The 15,235-nt window shown below is 39.8% G+C and overlaps 1 protein-coding gene across 1 annotated transcript in view; it reads left to right on the top strand.

Moving 5' to 3' along the window:
* Positions 1–14,781, top strand: part of LOC122168481 (CKLF-like MARVEL transmembrane domain-containing protein 8) — a 28,856-nt gene extending 14,075 nt beyond the window's left edge. The window contains exon 2 of the mRNA XM_042833846.1: positions 14,161–14,781. Coding sequence (XP_042689780.1) covers positions 14,161–14,379 — 219 coding nt within the window. The 3' untranslated portion in view covers positions 14,380–14,781. The remainder of the gene's footprint in view (positions 1–14,160) is intronic.
* The last annotated feature ends 454 nt before the right edge of the window (positions 14,782–15,235 follow it).

Here is a 15,235-nt window from a genome sequence, read left to right as displayed (position 1 = left end):
TACTTTGTTCTCCAATGCTGCATGCACCACTTCAGTATTTATCACAAGAAGCAGGCTCGTTGTGGGAAGCCCTTCAAGCTTGCAGGCTTTTTTCTGCAGAATCTAAAAAATGAGCTGGTGGAGCAAGGTGACAAGGACTGCTCCAAGAGTATGTCTGATCCACAGTGTCTGTTTTCAAGTTTGTCCAATTAATTTTCTGCCTTTGGCATTAATATTTTCACTTGTTTAGAATTGCTCATCTTAAAGTTGCTTTTGCACCCCAAACTGCTCTGTGAATATTAATTGTAGAAGAGTGATAATGGCTCCTAAATAGGACTTGTCTGAAAATTTTGTATATTCCCTGTTCCTGATTCCTTCATAGAAAACCCTTTTTTTAACTGCTACTGATAATAAGGAAAACTTACACATGCATAAATTTATGATTCTCTCTCCTTCAGTTGTGTCTCATTGACTTATAAACACAGCTTTCAGTACAAAGATATATTTAATTTATCAGCACTAACAGAGATGTGAGAAAAGGACATACCTGGAAAGTGACATTAGACAAATTCAGATTGAAGTGAGGCTGAGGTTTTCAGCAATTAGTGCAATTGGCAGTATGGCAGCTTATTTAGAGAGAAAACTGGATACTAGGAAAGATTTCTTCCGAGAAAGAGCAGTGATGCAGTGGCACAGGCTGCCCAGGGAGGTGGTGCAGGCACCGGCCCTGGAGGTGCTGAAGAACCGTGTGGATGTGGCACTGAGGGACGTGGGCAGTGGGCATGGGGGAAATGGGCTGATGGTTGGACTAGGTGATATGAGAGGGCTTTTCCAACCTTGGTGATTCTGTGATACCATGATTCTATAACATTAATCCTATCATGTGCAATGTCTTCATTAAGACATCTCTTTCCTAAGAGCATTCTGTAGGTTGAATTCTTTGTGCGATGCCCACGTGGCCATAAAGGTCTGAATGTGAACTGCATGAACGGAAATGCTTCCAGAAAATCGTGTGCAAATATAAAATATATGTAAGCATGCTGTTCGTCTGTGTTGTCACATTATATGCAAAATACATTCAAGAAGGAAAACAGTTTTGTCAGGTAAGAAAAAGGATTTTTCAGGGAGGTGCTTCTACAGTGTGTGATTTGGTCTTTGTAAAATCCTGAGTCCTTACCTAAAAACATGGATAATGGTTCCTGGGGCTGGACATTTATATACAGGTCTAGATATTGACATAGTCAAGAAATACAGCAAATTTGTACGCAGGCTCATTTTCATGTCTACAGTTGGTCAGGCAAGGGGGAACTGCTTCAGCTTCTGGTGATGGGAGGACTTCCTCTCACAGGGAGCTAAATTTCTTTTTTTATAAAACCAATCTCTATGTGTCCAGCTGGAGATGAAAAAATAGTTTCATTCTAAAAATAAAACTGAAAAAAAGCATTTAAGGTGTTGCTGATCTTTGAGTAGAAATGGAATGCAGCAATAGGCTTTCTTAGCAGATATTCTCTTTGTTTTTCCCATTGCACCATATTACACACAGTCATACAGCCTCATAACTATGAAGTAAAATTATTTCCAAAGAAGTAATGAGTTTTCTATTGTAATGTAGCAGTTAGGGTTTGTGAAACAATGCTGTGCGTCCGCTAATTATAGGCAGCTCTATTTACATGGCCTAACAGGAAGATGGAAATGTAAAAATAGCAACAAAGAGCCAATGACATTATTAATAAAGCAGCTGTACACTGCATTGTTCTCCCGAAGAAAGTAGACACCATTTAAACAAAGTGCTCTACATAAATAATCAGTCCTAATTCATAAGTAACCACGGTTAGGAATTCACATTTAAAAATAGTTCGCCTTATTAATGTTCAAAGAGGGCAGGGTGACTTTCTTTGTGACTGGGTGTGTTTAACTTGTGCACGGGCACCAAATCTGAAAAATAATGTACACAAATCATTGCTTTGGGAAACCAGTATTTTTCTAGCCCAGGGAGCTTGAACTTTTTTAGAGGATGAAGGGAGAGAGGAAGATCAAGTATTATAAAGCTTCTTGCTATGGAAAAGTCTGTATGCAGAAAAAGAGATAAGGGCAAGGTAGAAGAACAAAAAAATACCTCAAGCTTTTTTCATTTATATGAAACAAAAGAACAAACCTTCCTACCGTTATGGTCCTGAAGAAACAATGATATACTAATAAAAATAATGACAATAAATAGCTATAATGGGGAAAACACAATGTTCAGGCAGACATATATGGTCATCTGTTTTCTAAGCTCAGAATTCACTTATGAGCTTTTTTTTCCTGTTTAAATCATAATAAAAGAGAACAAGAAAAGGAGATTTCTGGCATTTAGAGATTACTGAAGCTAACAGTCTTTCATTCTAATTTTTCTGAGGAAGGGTTGTCATTTCCTTAGAATGCACTTCCTGATAGCACCAAAGACAAACACACACTCAGCGTATGCAACAAGCTAAGCCTGCACACTCACTTGTATGGGTGCTTTATATAGGAGACATAACGCCAGAGCACCAGGGCAGGTCTTTAACACTGGAAGTATATCTTGACTACTTGCCTTTAAAGTCTGCAGCCACTCTCAGAAAAACTCCTGTATCTTTGTGAACTAATGTTAAAAAACAATAAATTTGCACAAACAAAAGGTAGTATGTTGAGCTTGGCATCCAAAAAATCCCAACTGAAAATCTGCTTTTGGAGGAAGGTGGGGGCAGACCCTATCCTGCAGTTATAAATGCACTGGTACTCCTGAAACCCTTTCTGTCTCAAGATGAGATTTTGCATCCGCAGAAATTCCCTGCCTTGTCTAATCTCAACTTCAAATCTCAAAACAGGAATTAAAAAACAACGTGACAGTAGGGTGTCCCAGTTTTTGTGCTTAGGTTTGTTTTGAACCTTAAATTGTATCAAGGAAACCCTGCAAGGCTGTTTTAACTTCTTCCACGTAAGTACTTGATGTTTGCTACTGATGTCAGCTCTCAAATCTGTAAAATCTATAATTTCGTACAGAGATATTTTTAAATTAAAATCGGCATGGAGATGTTTTAAACTTGAAGTCAGGCGTCATACAGATTTGATGATATAACTCATGAGAAATCAGCTCCATGAATTATCCCCATGGCTCACATGAGCTGCGTTTTTCCTTCTGTACTGCTTGTATGGGAGCAGGGCAATTTGAAGGACCTATTTGTGAACGTTATTCCTCAGAGAAATCAGCTACAGCTTCTACTCAGAGCTCCAAAATGCATTAATATTTGCATGTTAAATACAAGAACACTTAACCTTGTTGTTTTGCCTATTCTGATGACTTATAATAGGAGTTTTAGAAAGAAAAAATGATCAAAGCATGGCACTTATTTGCTAGTTTTAAAACTGAAGGTGTTTGGATCAAGTGTGCTGTTTCTTAAGAAGCACAAAAGGAACCTTTAGGAAACAGAGGAATATCAGTCCCTTCCAGTAGTGTGTGTTTCTTTGTGACTGTTTTGCTTTAGAACTTTGAAGTTCATACTCAAAAACATCACCAAGTGAAAATTCCCTCCTAGAACACCTGAAAAAGCAAATCCTTTTGTGTTTGGATCCAATATACTCTTACATTTTTTCGTGTCTGCTGCCGAAGGGCAAAGCACGGCAGGAATTGCAGTGAACATTGCCTGGAGACGCGATGCCATCAGCTGCAGCCCGTGGCATTGGCCCTAGCAGCACCGCTTCTCCCAGCACTGTCAGGAAGCTGCGCAGACTGTAAAAGGTGAATTTCACATCAGAGGCATTAGTGAACAATAGGAAGGTGTTTCTCATGGACGTGAAGGTGGTGCCATACAGGAAGAGGGAGCAGCGCCTTCCCTTTTATTCTCATCTATCATGATTGCTGGAGAGGAGGCCAGGCAGCCTCCTTGGCCGAGGTCAGGTTTAGAGATTAAGCACTGTGGAGGTCATTGCCTTCCCACTGTTTCACCGAGTGCCCTTCTAGAGAAGTAAGTGCTTTTTAAGGCAGGCTGCTTGTCTGCAGTAAGGTTTTGCACCACCCCTCTTTATTTTTGCATTAAACCGTGCCACTGATGGAGCGGCTGATAGTACGAAGCAGTGCATTGCCAGTCAAATGCAACACCTCTGTGTGCCTTAGGAGAGAAGCTGACCTCCGGTCTTTTTCCTGACTGACCTGGGAAAGATCCATCATGCTGTCTCCTGCATAAAAATGTCTTTTTGTCAAATAAAGGAGCATTGTCGTCGAAGACCTGGCTGCTTCTATAGATAAAATGATAGCTAGCAAGAATGTTACAAGTTAATTAATGCATGTGTAATGCATGGCAAAGTGCATTACCTATATAAACTCTGTGTGGGTCATTCCTCAGGCAAAACATAAGTGTTAAGCTGGGATTTACAGGCACTGGTAGGCAGCTGGTAAGCAGATGTGTGCTCCCAAATGCAGCCCACAAAAACCTTAAAGCCTTTAATGTGGAAAGTGCCCTGGGACATGGACCAATCTTTATGCTTTGTACACATTTTAATGACTTGTTAATGATCAACCAGAGTTCTGCTGAGAAGATAGATTTGGTAAAGGCATCTTTCAGGCCAGTTTTTTTGCTAGTGTATGAGGTCATTCCTCATAGCCCTACATTAGGAAAAACATGTTGTGTTGATGTGTTGTGTGGCTGTCTCATCCTAGTCTGCCAAAACTTCTGTAGCTTCCAGCACTCAGTCGCCAGGGTATCCTGCAGGGAAGCAAGGCCAATTAAACGAGCAGCGCATCATGGTGGTTGTAATGGATAGGATCATTGGGCTGTTTGATCTGCTAATCTGTCTCTAATAATCAGTAATATTGGAAACCTATGAGGGAGTGTGAGAAGGGGAGCTCACAGAGCAAGAGCCTTCCATGGTAGTTTACTGGCTTCTGACAAGTTGTGCATTTAGGAATTTCGAGAGCTGAGAGTTGTGTGTTGAATGTCATGTATACAGGTAATAGCCATGGGCTAGCCTAGCTTCTAGGAGTTTGTATGTTTTCTAAAACTCTCTTATTTCTGATTTCCATTATATCCTGTGACAATGAATTCCACAATTTGGCTATTTATCAGATTTTGGTTTTTTGTTACTGTTGGGTTGTGTTATTTTGTTTGTTTTCTGTTTTATTTGCAATACCACTTACTTCTGCTTGTTTTTTCAGCTTTCTGTCTGATAGTTCAGCTGGCTGCTTCTTCTGTTGTGAGGCCTAGCCCACTCCTTGCTCCCTTTATGCCACCCAGCACTGCAGACTTCTGTCACATCCTCCTTCTGTCTCGAATAGAAAATTAGAAGTCATCTTTTTCCAGCTTTAAATTTCATTTCTTGCAGGAGCCATTCTTGGTGCCTTGCTTAAGCCTACTGAATCATTTTAGAAATGGGAGAGAGGGATGAACAGTGTCATCTGAAATCTGGGAAGAAAACTCTCTGACTTCAGCGTGGTGTTAGAAAGTGGTATTCCCTTATTCCTCACAGCATGTACCAGGAGACAACAAATCAAGCACGCGCTCGCAGAGTTCAAGTTCTACATTTAAACAGTTAAGACATACAAATATAATACATTGACATACATATTCTTTCTTTTCCAAGAACTCAATAATATATGCCAGTATCCTTCTGGGCATGCACAGTTGTATCTAAGGTAACCGTACGACCAACTTCTTCCTCCCCTTTATTTCTCTATCAGCTTCATCACAGTGACATTTGGCTGGCCTTTTGCTGTTTTTCCCCAGTTTGGCTAATTTCCATTACTTCTTAGGCCATATGAGCAACTTTCTATCGTAGTGCACTCTTATTCAAAACAGTATATGTGAAATCCAAGGAAGAAGTCCATGTACCAGCAAAGATAAAAGTCGTCTATTGTGACTCCAGTGCTCCTGTGAAGCAGAATCAATGAGAAAAATAAGGCTGTTCACACACCAAGCAGTTACAATGGAAAGTTTTAGAACAAGCACTCATTGATTCCTTTTGCTAAACTAGTATATTGGTCCTTAAACTTAAATACTGATCCCTACTGCTAAACCAGCCTGTATCAGCAGAACATTTCCAATGTGCAGGTACACTACTGATTTGTAAAGAACAGTGAGGTGTACTATTTGTTAGAGTTTTTATTATTCTATTCCATTTCTAACAGTTTCTAATGCTTTCTTTTTTTTTTTTTTTTTGCTTTTTTTTGATCACATGGAAAAAATTATAACCCAAGCTCAATTTTTTGTTTTGTCTATTTATGAATATTCACTATCCTGCCTCCAATAATTTTTCCACAAAAAAAATGTCTTGGTAGATGTAGCAAACCCTTTTTTATTTGCACAAATTTGATGGTTATGGGATGGGATGTGTTTTGCAGAGAACATCTTCAGTTGTTTTCATTCACTCTTTCTTTTTGGTCTGCATGAGCGGCGCTAGCTCCAGTCTCACACATTCCTTGCATGTTTCTCAGATGAAGCAAGAGCTCGGTATTGTAGTGTGCTGCTGGGATGGACAGGACAATTTCTTTACTCTGCCCCTCCTGAGTTCTTTTCCTCAGCTGTTGGTTGCAGTGAGCTGTAGCACCATATTGTAGAAGGTTCTTCATATATGAGTTGATGAGTTGCAGCAGAGTCAGTGATCTCATCTATGAAGGTGAGAACAGGAGTGCCATGTGATTTATTCATCTGAGTTGGCATCTTAAATCAACATTAAATCGGGGTGTGCTGAGGTCCTATTGATTTTATGCCCAGTAAGTGCTGCAGCATAGCAACACCCATTCTGTTCAGAAGAGTGTTTCCAACTTAATGCTTTGTGTGCCAGCCAGTACGTGCCTCCCTCTCGCAGTTCTTCCCAGTGAGACTTTACAATTTCTTGGGCACTCTTGCAAGGTGGCTCACCCTCATGCTGTAATGTCAATCCCATATCTTTATTTACACATGCTTTAGCTAAGTAAGTACATCTTCACCATATGACTGATCTGGCTAATGAGCATCATATACTAATTATCAGAACTGGCTCTTCTCTACTGACTCAGGTGTGAGCAGGTCTGGCCCTTGTTCTGTAGATGAAGGTGGTTTGGGGCTCTTTCCTAGGGAATTGGAGCTACTGAGGGAAGACTTCCTTGCTGTTTGGAGCTGTGGGAAAGCCATTAGAGTTCTGTCTGTCTGTTCTTGAAGGTCTTTGAGTTCTCACTCTGAAATGACTATCCCATCCTCCCTATTGAATGAAATCTCCTCCAGTGAGCATGAGTTTAAACAATTTCAATCCTGGATCTACAGGTTTTCTGTGTGGTTTGTAGGAAGGTTTGGACTAAGCTCCTAAGAGTTCACTGTAGGGAAAACATACTTCTGGAGCATGTTTGGACACTTTCCACCTCCCATGATTCCCTTTCTAGTGAAAGCTGCCCTAAAAAACAGCTCTGTGAGAGATTTCTACTTTCCAGTAATGGTGAGTGTTGCCAGCATTTCAAGCCCTCACTTTCATGAGGGGTGCTTGCTGTTGCTGCTATGGAGCCAAAAGTGTGACAGAAAGTTTGAAGATTGCGTAAAAATAATATTAAAACTAATCTGACAGTTTTCAGAAATTTCTTTAGAAGGGGCTCAATTTTCCACCTTTTTGTTATGAATAGAAACATTTTCAAACATAGGAGAGAGTTCCATAGCTAAGGCCAAGTTTGATGCTTAAGAGCGGTACTTCATAAATCATAAAATACTCTGTGTGTGTGTCCATTATGACCACTTGGATGTTTCTGCAAGAACTGTGGCTTTCTGAATTCTGTTAGGAATGACAAGCCCTGAAAAACTCTCAACAGAAACACAGCAGCCTGTTTTCATTTGATGTACAACCTGTGAAACTATAGGAATTCAAAGGATTTTTGTCTATAGAAGCAGAGTTTATTGCACAGAGCTGTCACAAAAGAAGACAGCCTGGGTGGACTTCAGACCTTTCCTTCACTGAGGAGATCTCAGCAAAATAAATACTTCCAATGCAGTGTTGTGAGTAACAAGAAGGGCAGTGACTGGCTGATGTCAACCTGATGTAGTGTTTCATGTTAAAAAAGTGCTTGCAACTGAAACAGACATAAGTCAGGCTAAGAAAGTGTATTGCTTAGATTATTACAAAGTACGAGAATTAACATGGGCTTGACAATTCAAAGGTAGTTCAGCAAGGCTCTTGCATTTCTGTAAAATGTAGCCAAATATGAGTCACCTTTTCTTCTGACCAAACACAAAACAAGATTTGCCAGCATTAAGCTAAAGCGATTGTTGAGCTGTACTTTAGTCTGGACAGGAATTTCATTTATCTGCTGTTCATATGCTTTCACCATATTTTTTTCTTAGTCTTTCTTCCTCCATGGACTCTAAAATATGATTTTAAAATACAAGTGTTGTTTTTTTTCTTTTTTTCTTTAAGTAAAACAAATAAATGAGCCCCATTTTGAGTAGTTTGTAGCTGAATTTACATTTGATTTTGTTGTTGTGTGCATCATGGTCAGTATGGAATTAAACTATCAAAGTCATTCTCTCTAATTCATCAAAGTCATGCTCTCTAATTGACTGAAAGCTTTGTCATACTGTTCCATATGACTCAACCAAGCTCTTGGCTTTATTTGAGAGCATACTTCCAGGCTGCTGCGTTTGGGTACTGTATGCAAATGGCACCCTTAGTATTAGGGGGCCCTGAGAGTAATTTCGGTATCTTGCTCCATCTCTTCCCCACCACCATTCTTTATCTTTGGACAGGTGATTCTTGGGCAGGGAAATCAATCGCCCGCTGCCAGTGGTCATCTGGAACGCATGAGGGATCATGAAACGTTTTTCTACAAAAGCAGTGGCTTTTCTCCCTCTAGTGGCAGTGGACAAAATTGATGGATATGGCTTCATGTATTGTGTGGGAGCTCAAAAGTCCCAATTAAAGAGATTATTTAAATGCAGTGCAAACACTTATTTCATGTAGTCTTAGCAAGAAGAAAAAAAATCATTCTGCATCCATCAAGTATAGGGCAAATAAATCTTCCTATTATGATAACTGACTGTCCTGGCTATATTTTACAGGAACAATAGGGAAGGAATACCCTTTTTTCTCCTTTTTTTCTCTTTCATTATCTTTCACCCCACCTCCCTTCTGGGACAGTTTGAGTCAGGGTATCCGATCCTTCATTTTGGTGTGCAACAAGTGTTTGTGCTCTCCTTGCTTGCAGACTCCCTGGTTGGTTTTTTTTTTTGCAGGCTGAGAGTAGCCTAGGGAAGAAAAGGCTGAGGGTGAGACATTCATAGGCTGCTGAGGTAGCTCCTAGATTGTGATTTAAGAGTGAAATAAAGATGTGCAGTAATATAGAGTGATTTCTCTTTGTTCTGATAGTAAATCTGCTTTCTTAGGAAGGAGATGCAAGACGTCTTGCTTTCTGTTTGCTGGAGCCTGTCCATATTTAGGTGCCTTGAGTATGGAAGAAAACTGTTTCTGCAAATGCACATCTCTCCTCCTGTCATTTCCATCTCAGCCATTAGCAATGCTGCATAAATCCTACAATACTTAGGTATACGGCTAACCGAAATGGTCTTGGAAAGCATCTCTAGGATAAATACAGAAAGCTTCAGGCAAGCATGCCACATAGTTTTTACTTCATGAAATGAGACAGGCCTGGGGTTTTTCTCCCTGCCAGTTCTACCACAGTGAGCCTTCTTTTTTCTTTGAAAGGGATGCATATGCTGTTGTAAAACTGTGTTACTGTGTTAACCAGTCAGGATGAACACTGCAGATTTGCAACATTAACATCACCAGAACAGTGTCACAGAAAACATCATGGGCTTTTAGAATATAGTTTGCAAGTACAAATTCAGTTCTGCAGTTTTCAGGCTGCCTCTGAAAGCAAAACCGGATGCACAGATTGAAGCTCACTCTTATTTCTTACTTGCTTGCTTGTACCAGCAACATGAGACGAGATACATCTCATCTGCTAGGCTACAAAGCCTCTGTTTTTCACATCTCTATGTGGTCTGATACTTCTGAAGTTCTTAGCACTGCAGATAAATTATGGCACTTATTTAAGAGTTTGAATATGCAATTAAGCATCTAATTTTAAACTTGCACGCTCAATAATATTGGACTTTGCTACAGAATTATTTCCTTTTTATGGTGTCTGCCAACTGCTGAAGTATGCATTAGTATATTTGACATATTAATGCAGTAATGGAGATACCTGGGCAACTGGCAGACAAATAATCACAAAAGAGATATCCAAGGTGAAATCATAGACTGTAATGAACAAGGGAAAACTGTTTGCCTTTATGATTTACTGATGAGTAAAATCCTTATCTCCCACCCAACCTGAAATATCAGACCCAGCTGCAGAAGCCCCGCTAGCCTGATAAGCCAGCAACCCCTGCCATCAGCTGCCACATGCATTGTTTTCTTCTTTCTTCTTGATGTTTGTTCTTCCTTTTCTCAAAGTCTTTTTGACAGCATCACAGTATGCTCCTATAACTCTAGATAAGCATATTCTGACCGGTCAGTAAATGAAACACTTAGCTATTAGCAATCCACTGTAGCATTATGAGATCTGGGCCTTTCCCAGTTACTGAATGGAGCTCTCCTTGTCTTCTGGCCAGTCTGTAGCCATGAAGCTAGTTGTGTACACACTGAGTGGCTGTGAGCATTCCTCAGGTACTGCAGCTGGTCTCTGCTTTACAGTGTCGCTTACCTGTCACTCATTTGCCACGTTCTGTGCACTAGGAGCCGATTGAGATGCCATTTGGATGTAGCCATAGCCCTTATTCCCAGCAGGGAGGCTCGTTACTAAATCAGAAGTGGTATTCTCGGTTCCATCAGATGCACGAGTGTCATCCACTTTGTACTGATCTGTTGAACAGCAAACATGTAATGTAAGGGACAATCTAAACACTAGGAGACAGGCTTTTACAGCACAGAAGCCATCTCAGTATTTAACATGCTGAAAAGACAAGCTAATAATGAAAGACTTGTCTAGCTGTCTCTGTTCCTTTGACACCTAAGGTATTTTATAGGTACTGTCGGCCAGCGTGAACTTTAAATCAATTTATTGCATGTGTTTACATCAGCAATAAAACTGTTTGCCATATCATTTAACTACACAGAGAGTGAATTGTTGACCATGAGCTGGTCTGACCTTTTCAGATCTAATCAAGAAATCTGAAATATTATTTCAGCCTGTCAGCTCCAGTAATATGCGGTAAGAGTATCTGGATCTAACTGAAAATGTCAGGGGCACTCTAATATGCAACCCATCAAAGTTACGCTGCATATGAACCAAGAACTGGTAAAGAATATAAATCTGAGAAAGCCATGGTGCATCTCAGTTGCTTAGACAAATTGGTCTGCCATTGACGCAGGCGAGCTACAACACACATTAAAAGCAGTTCTTTGAGATACAAGCAAGATGTACGGCTGTTTCAATATTAAAGTGTTCTTGAAAGACAGAGAGTAATCACAGGTTAGAGTTTTGCTGGAGGAAAGTTAACTGAGAATACCACCACTGCTGTGGTCCACGTCTGAATAGTTGCACTGTGCAGTTGTGTAGGTTTAGTGGTCTCATGTAACTTTGGCATTTTCTTTTTTAATAACTTGCTGCTTGCAAAGTTTTTACCATTTTCAGAAATAATCGCTGCCTGTGCTGAGGTGTTCTGACTAATCTCATTTGTGCTGAAGTTAGTTATCTGTTACACTGCCCTACTGAAGTTATCTGGCTGTTTTTAAAGCTCACTCAGAACCCACGCTGTTGTTCTTAGGTGTTTAATGACGTTACATTTCTCTGTTTTCTTCATCTCCCAAGTTTCCTTTGATGGTGTTGTGCCGGCAACTCAGAGAGAGGATAAATCTGTCTTTAATAGCTGTTTATTAAGCATGAGACCAATTATTCATTGATATAATTTATGGATAATGAATTTAAATTTGGGTTAATGAGCATGGGCACAACAGGAAGCATCTTTGTATTGCAAGAAAAGGGCATTTTGTGAGCTAAATGGCCTATCAAGATTGTATAATCTGAAAGCAGTTGCTGCACTAAAATTGAGTTGGTTTTTAATCTAATCATGTATAGTTTGTGTAATTTAAGGCATTATTAACCGAATTGCTGCTATTAGTGAAATGTGGTTGGAATGGAACTAGAATGAGAGTGAACTGTCAGAAGCATTGCTGAGCCGGTAACTTTGTATTTTAGACTATCCTGTTAATGCCAGCAGAACTGTTCTTGTGAGGCAATGCTGCCCTCACCTGGTATCTGAAATGAATTGGGAATTGTTAGCCCGGCCCAAGCCAGCTGTAGTGCATCAAATCTATCAGGTCTCCCCTGAGCCTCCTCTTCTCCAGACTGAACGATCCCAGTTCTCTCGGTCACTCCCCATAAAATTTGTGCTCCAGATATTGCTAAGCTGGAAAAAAATGGTGAAAGAAATTAAAATTCTTAAAATACCATTTTGGTTTTTTTTTTTCCATTAAAAAGACAAAAAGATTGTACAGTTTTGTGGTTCTTTTAGGAGTACATGGTGTAGAAGTGGATGAAAATAGGAATATTATATGGTAATATACTGTGAATGCCCAAGACAACAAATTGAAGGCTGATTTTTGTTTGGCAATTTGGAAGATGAACTGAAGACAAAGTAAATAGGTGTCAGCTGCTAAAAGTTAGCAGGACAGATTGTAGTAAACTCTTGTTTAACGGGATAGTTTTATCTTGTATGTAATGTTTAGAAATGTATCGTTATGAATACATGCAGAATTCTGCAATTGCAGAGTAAATGGTACCACGGCCAACAAGTTGCATGGGAATGGGGCCAGCACTGATGCAGATGGAGCTATGGCAGAACTGCCCTCCCAAGGGCTACAAGGATATCACTTTGGCTCAGGAAGGCTCTCCACAACAGGTTCCTGAAAGCCTGGGAGACAGACCATGGAAATGCTACTGCCGTGTCATCTATTCTTATGTACTTTTTCAGGCATCTGTCACTAACCACTGCCAGAGACAAGATATTGACATAGAAGGTTTCCTAGTCTGTTTTGCTCTGGATGTTGTCTGTTTAATAAGTGCTGTTTTCTTCAATTTTGTCTTCCTCTCATTTATCTCTGCTAGGCAATTTCACCATAGTCCAGATAGCAAAAAGAGGTGAGCCTTATTTCAAACAAGAGGATTTTAGTTCCCAAAACAGATTGCAGTAAAATGCTTTTAAATGTATAAATATATGAAAGGTTTAAAATAAAAAAATTATTTAATATTTCATAATCTCTGGAGACCTTGTAAAACACACAGCTTTTCTCCCCTTGGCAAATCTCTTTGTCATCCATTTGGCTTCTGATTTGTTTGCATCTCCCTTAATGCACTGGAGATCAGCTAACCCTAGAGGAAACAGAAGATTGCATGTTAAAATCCCCGGCTGATGTATTTTGTTTGAGTCAGACGTGAACAGATTGCCAGGTTCAGGATCAAGAGGAAAGGTTCTTTTCCCCATACTGATGGATTAGGATTTCTGCTTCTTATGGCCGATCATTTTGGAAATGCTTCAAGAACTGTGGCATACAATAATATACCCAACCTGGTCCAGCAGAGCATTACAGGTGGCTGTTGATATTGTACTGCTCCCTCTATTATAAGGTCCTGAGACTTGTTTTACATCTGTAGTGCTTGACACTCCACAGAGTTTCTGTTTTATGAACCATTTTGACCTAGACCCCAAGTGCTTGGTTACCCATGATTGTAGCAGGTGGGACCTGAAGGTCCCAGCAGTCCTTCATAGGCTTCTTGCTGACTGCAGAGTAATGCATGTAAGCTAGCAGGCTAGAATTCAAACACAGTTATCTATGATGTTTTCTCTGTTTTTTAAATATTATTTAAAATGAGCAATACTTTTGAGATCTAGCTGTAAAACCACCACAGGTATGGTCTCATAATAGAGAAAGGTGGGCTAAGTCAAGACTGAGATGCATCGTTTCTGCCCTTCTTTTTGCAACCTCCTGCTGCAGCAAAACCAGTTTTATTTGTTCTTCCTTTTTGTTAGATTAGTATTACGTGTAGTTTCGTGAGATTACTGTTGTATGTAGTTAGATCAGTACAGCACCCCAGCTCGGCTCATGAGATGACTATGTGGTTGGCAGTGGTGGTGTTCTTTGACCTAGCACAAATATAAGAAGTCTAAGACTGTGTAACTGATTTCTTTCTTCTCCATAATTTTGCAGATATTAGGGCTGCTGGTGTGGACTCTGATCGCTGGAACAGAATACTTCCTATATCCAGCCTTTGGCTGGGTGATGTTTGTAGCTGTGTTTTACTGGGTCCTCACTGTCTTCTTTCTGATCATCTACATGACCATGACCTACACCAGGATCCCCCAGGTGCCATGGACCACAGTGGTAAATACATCTGCTCATTGTTGTTTTGGATTTGCTGGGTTGTGAAGAGATTAAAATACTGATGCATTCTACAGCTGCAGTTACCCAATCGTACTGGTGCTTTTTGCAGTTGTTTCCCCTAATTTCTGTCTCTGCATCCCTGCAGTGTTTAACCTTCATTCTACTCAGACAGTGCTACCCTTTTAAAGTACTTTTCTTGTGATGTTTCACTGTTTTGTTCATCGATCAATTTAGTGACTTGATTTTTAATAATGTGTGTGTGACTCATATTTATGCACAGTGGCCCATTTTTCACCCTTTAGTGATTACATCCCATGAAGAATGAATCTGTCGCTGCATTTGAGCTAACAGATTTAGTTGTATGGCTTAAACAGTGGGAATCCCTGCAGGAATCAACACCATGAGTTGGAAATGGTACCATGGATCTTAAAGCATGAGTCTTCCTCTGCTAAATAAGATAAAATGTTGCTCAGAGAGGAAGCAACAGTCTCACTAGCCACATACAGCTAGAGTGAAAATGGTGCTGCAAATTATTAGTGTTATGTGTATGTAAAATACCTGCCATGTAATCCTTTGCTTTTAGCTCAAGACTAAATGAAAATTAGGTGAACAACTAATGTAATTGGAGAAAAAATTCACAGGTATTTGAAATTCAGGTCTAAGTTTTGTTATTTAAAGAAATCCTGCTAGTTATACAAATGAGTGTTATATATGTGTGTGATTTTCATAACATGCTGATTTTCAAGAGAATAGATGCTAGATGTCATTGTCACATAAGCCAACTGGCTATTTGTAACCCATACAGCAAATAACATAAATTTGGTTTTGCATTTGTTTGATCCAGTGAAATACTGCTTTTCTCTCTTTTTCTACTAGATAAGGGCTATTAGTGAGAATTCTG

Source organism: Centrocercus urophasianus, unplaced genomic scaffold (genome assembly GCF_019232065.1).
Source record: "Centrocercus urophasianus isolate 14NV4802_14NV808 unplaced genomic scaffold, USGS_Curo_1.0 seq_427, whole genome shotgun sequence".
Taxonomy (NCBI): Eukaryota; Metazoa; Chordata; class Aves; order Galliformes; family Phasianidae; genus Centrocercus; species Centrocercus urophasianus.
This window is presented reverse-complemented; position numbering and strand designations above follow the sequence as displayed.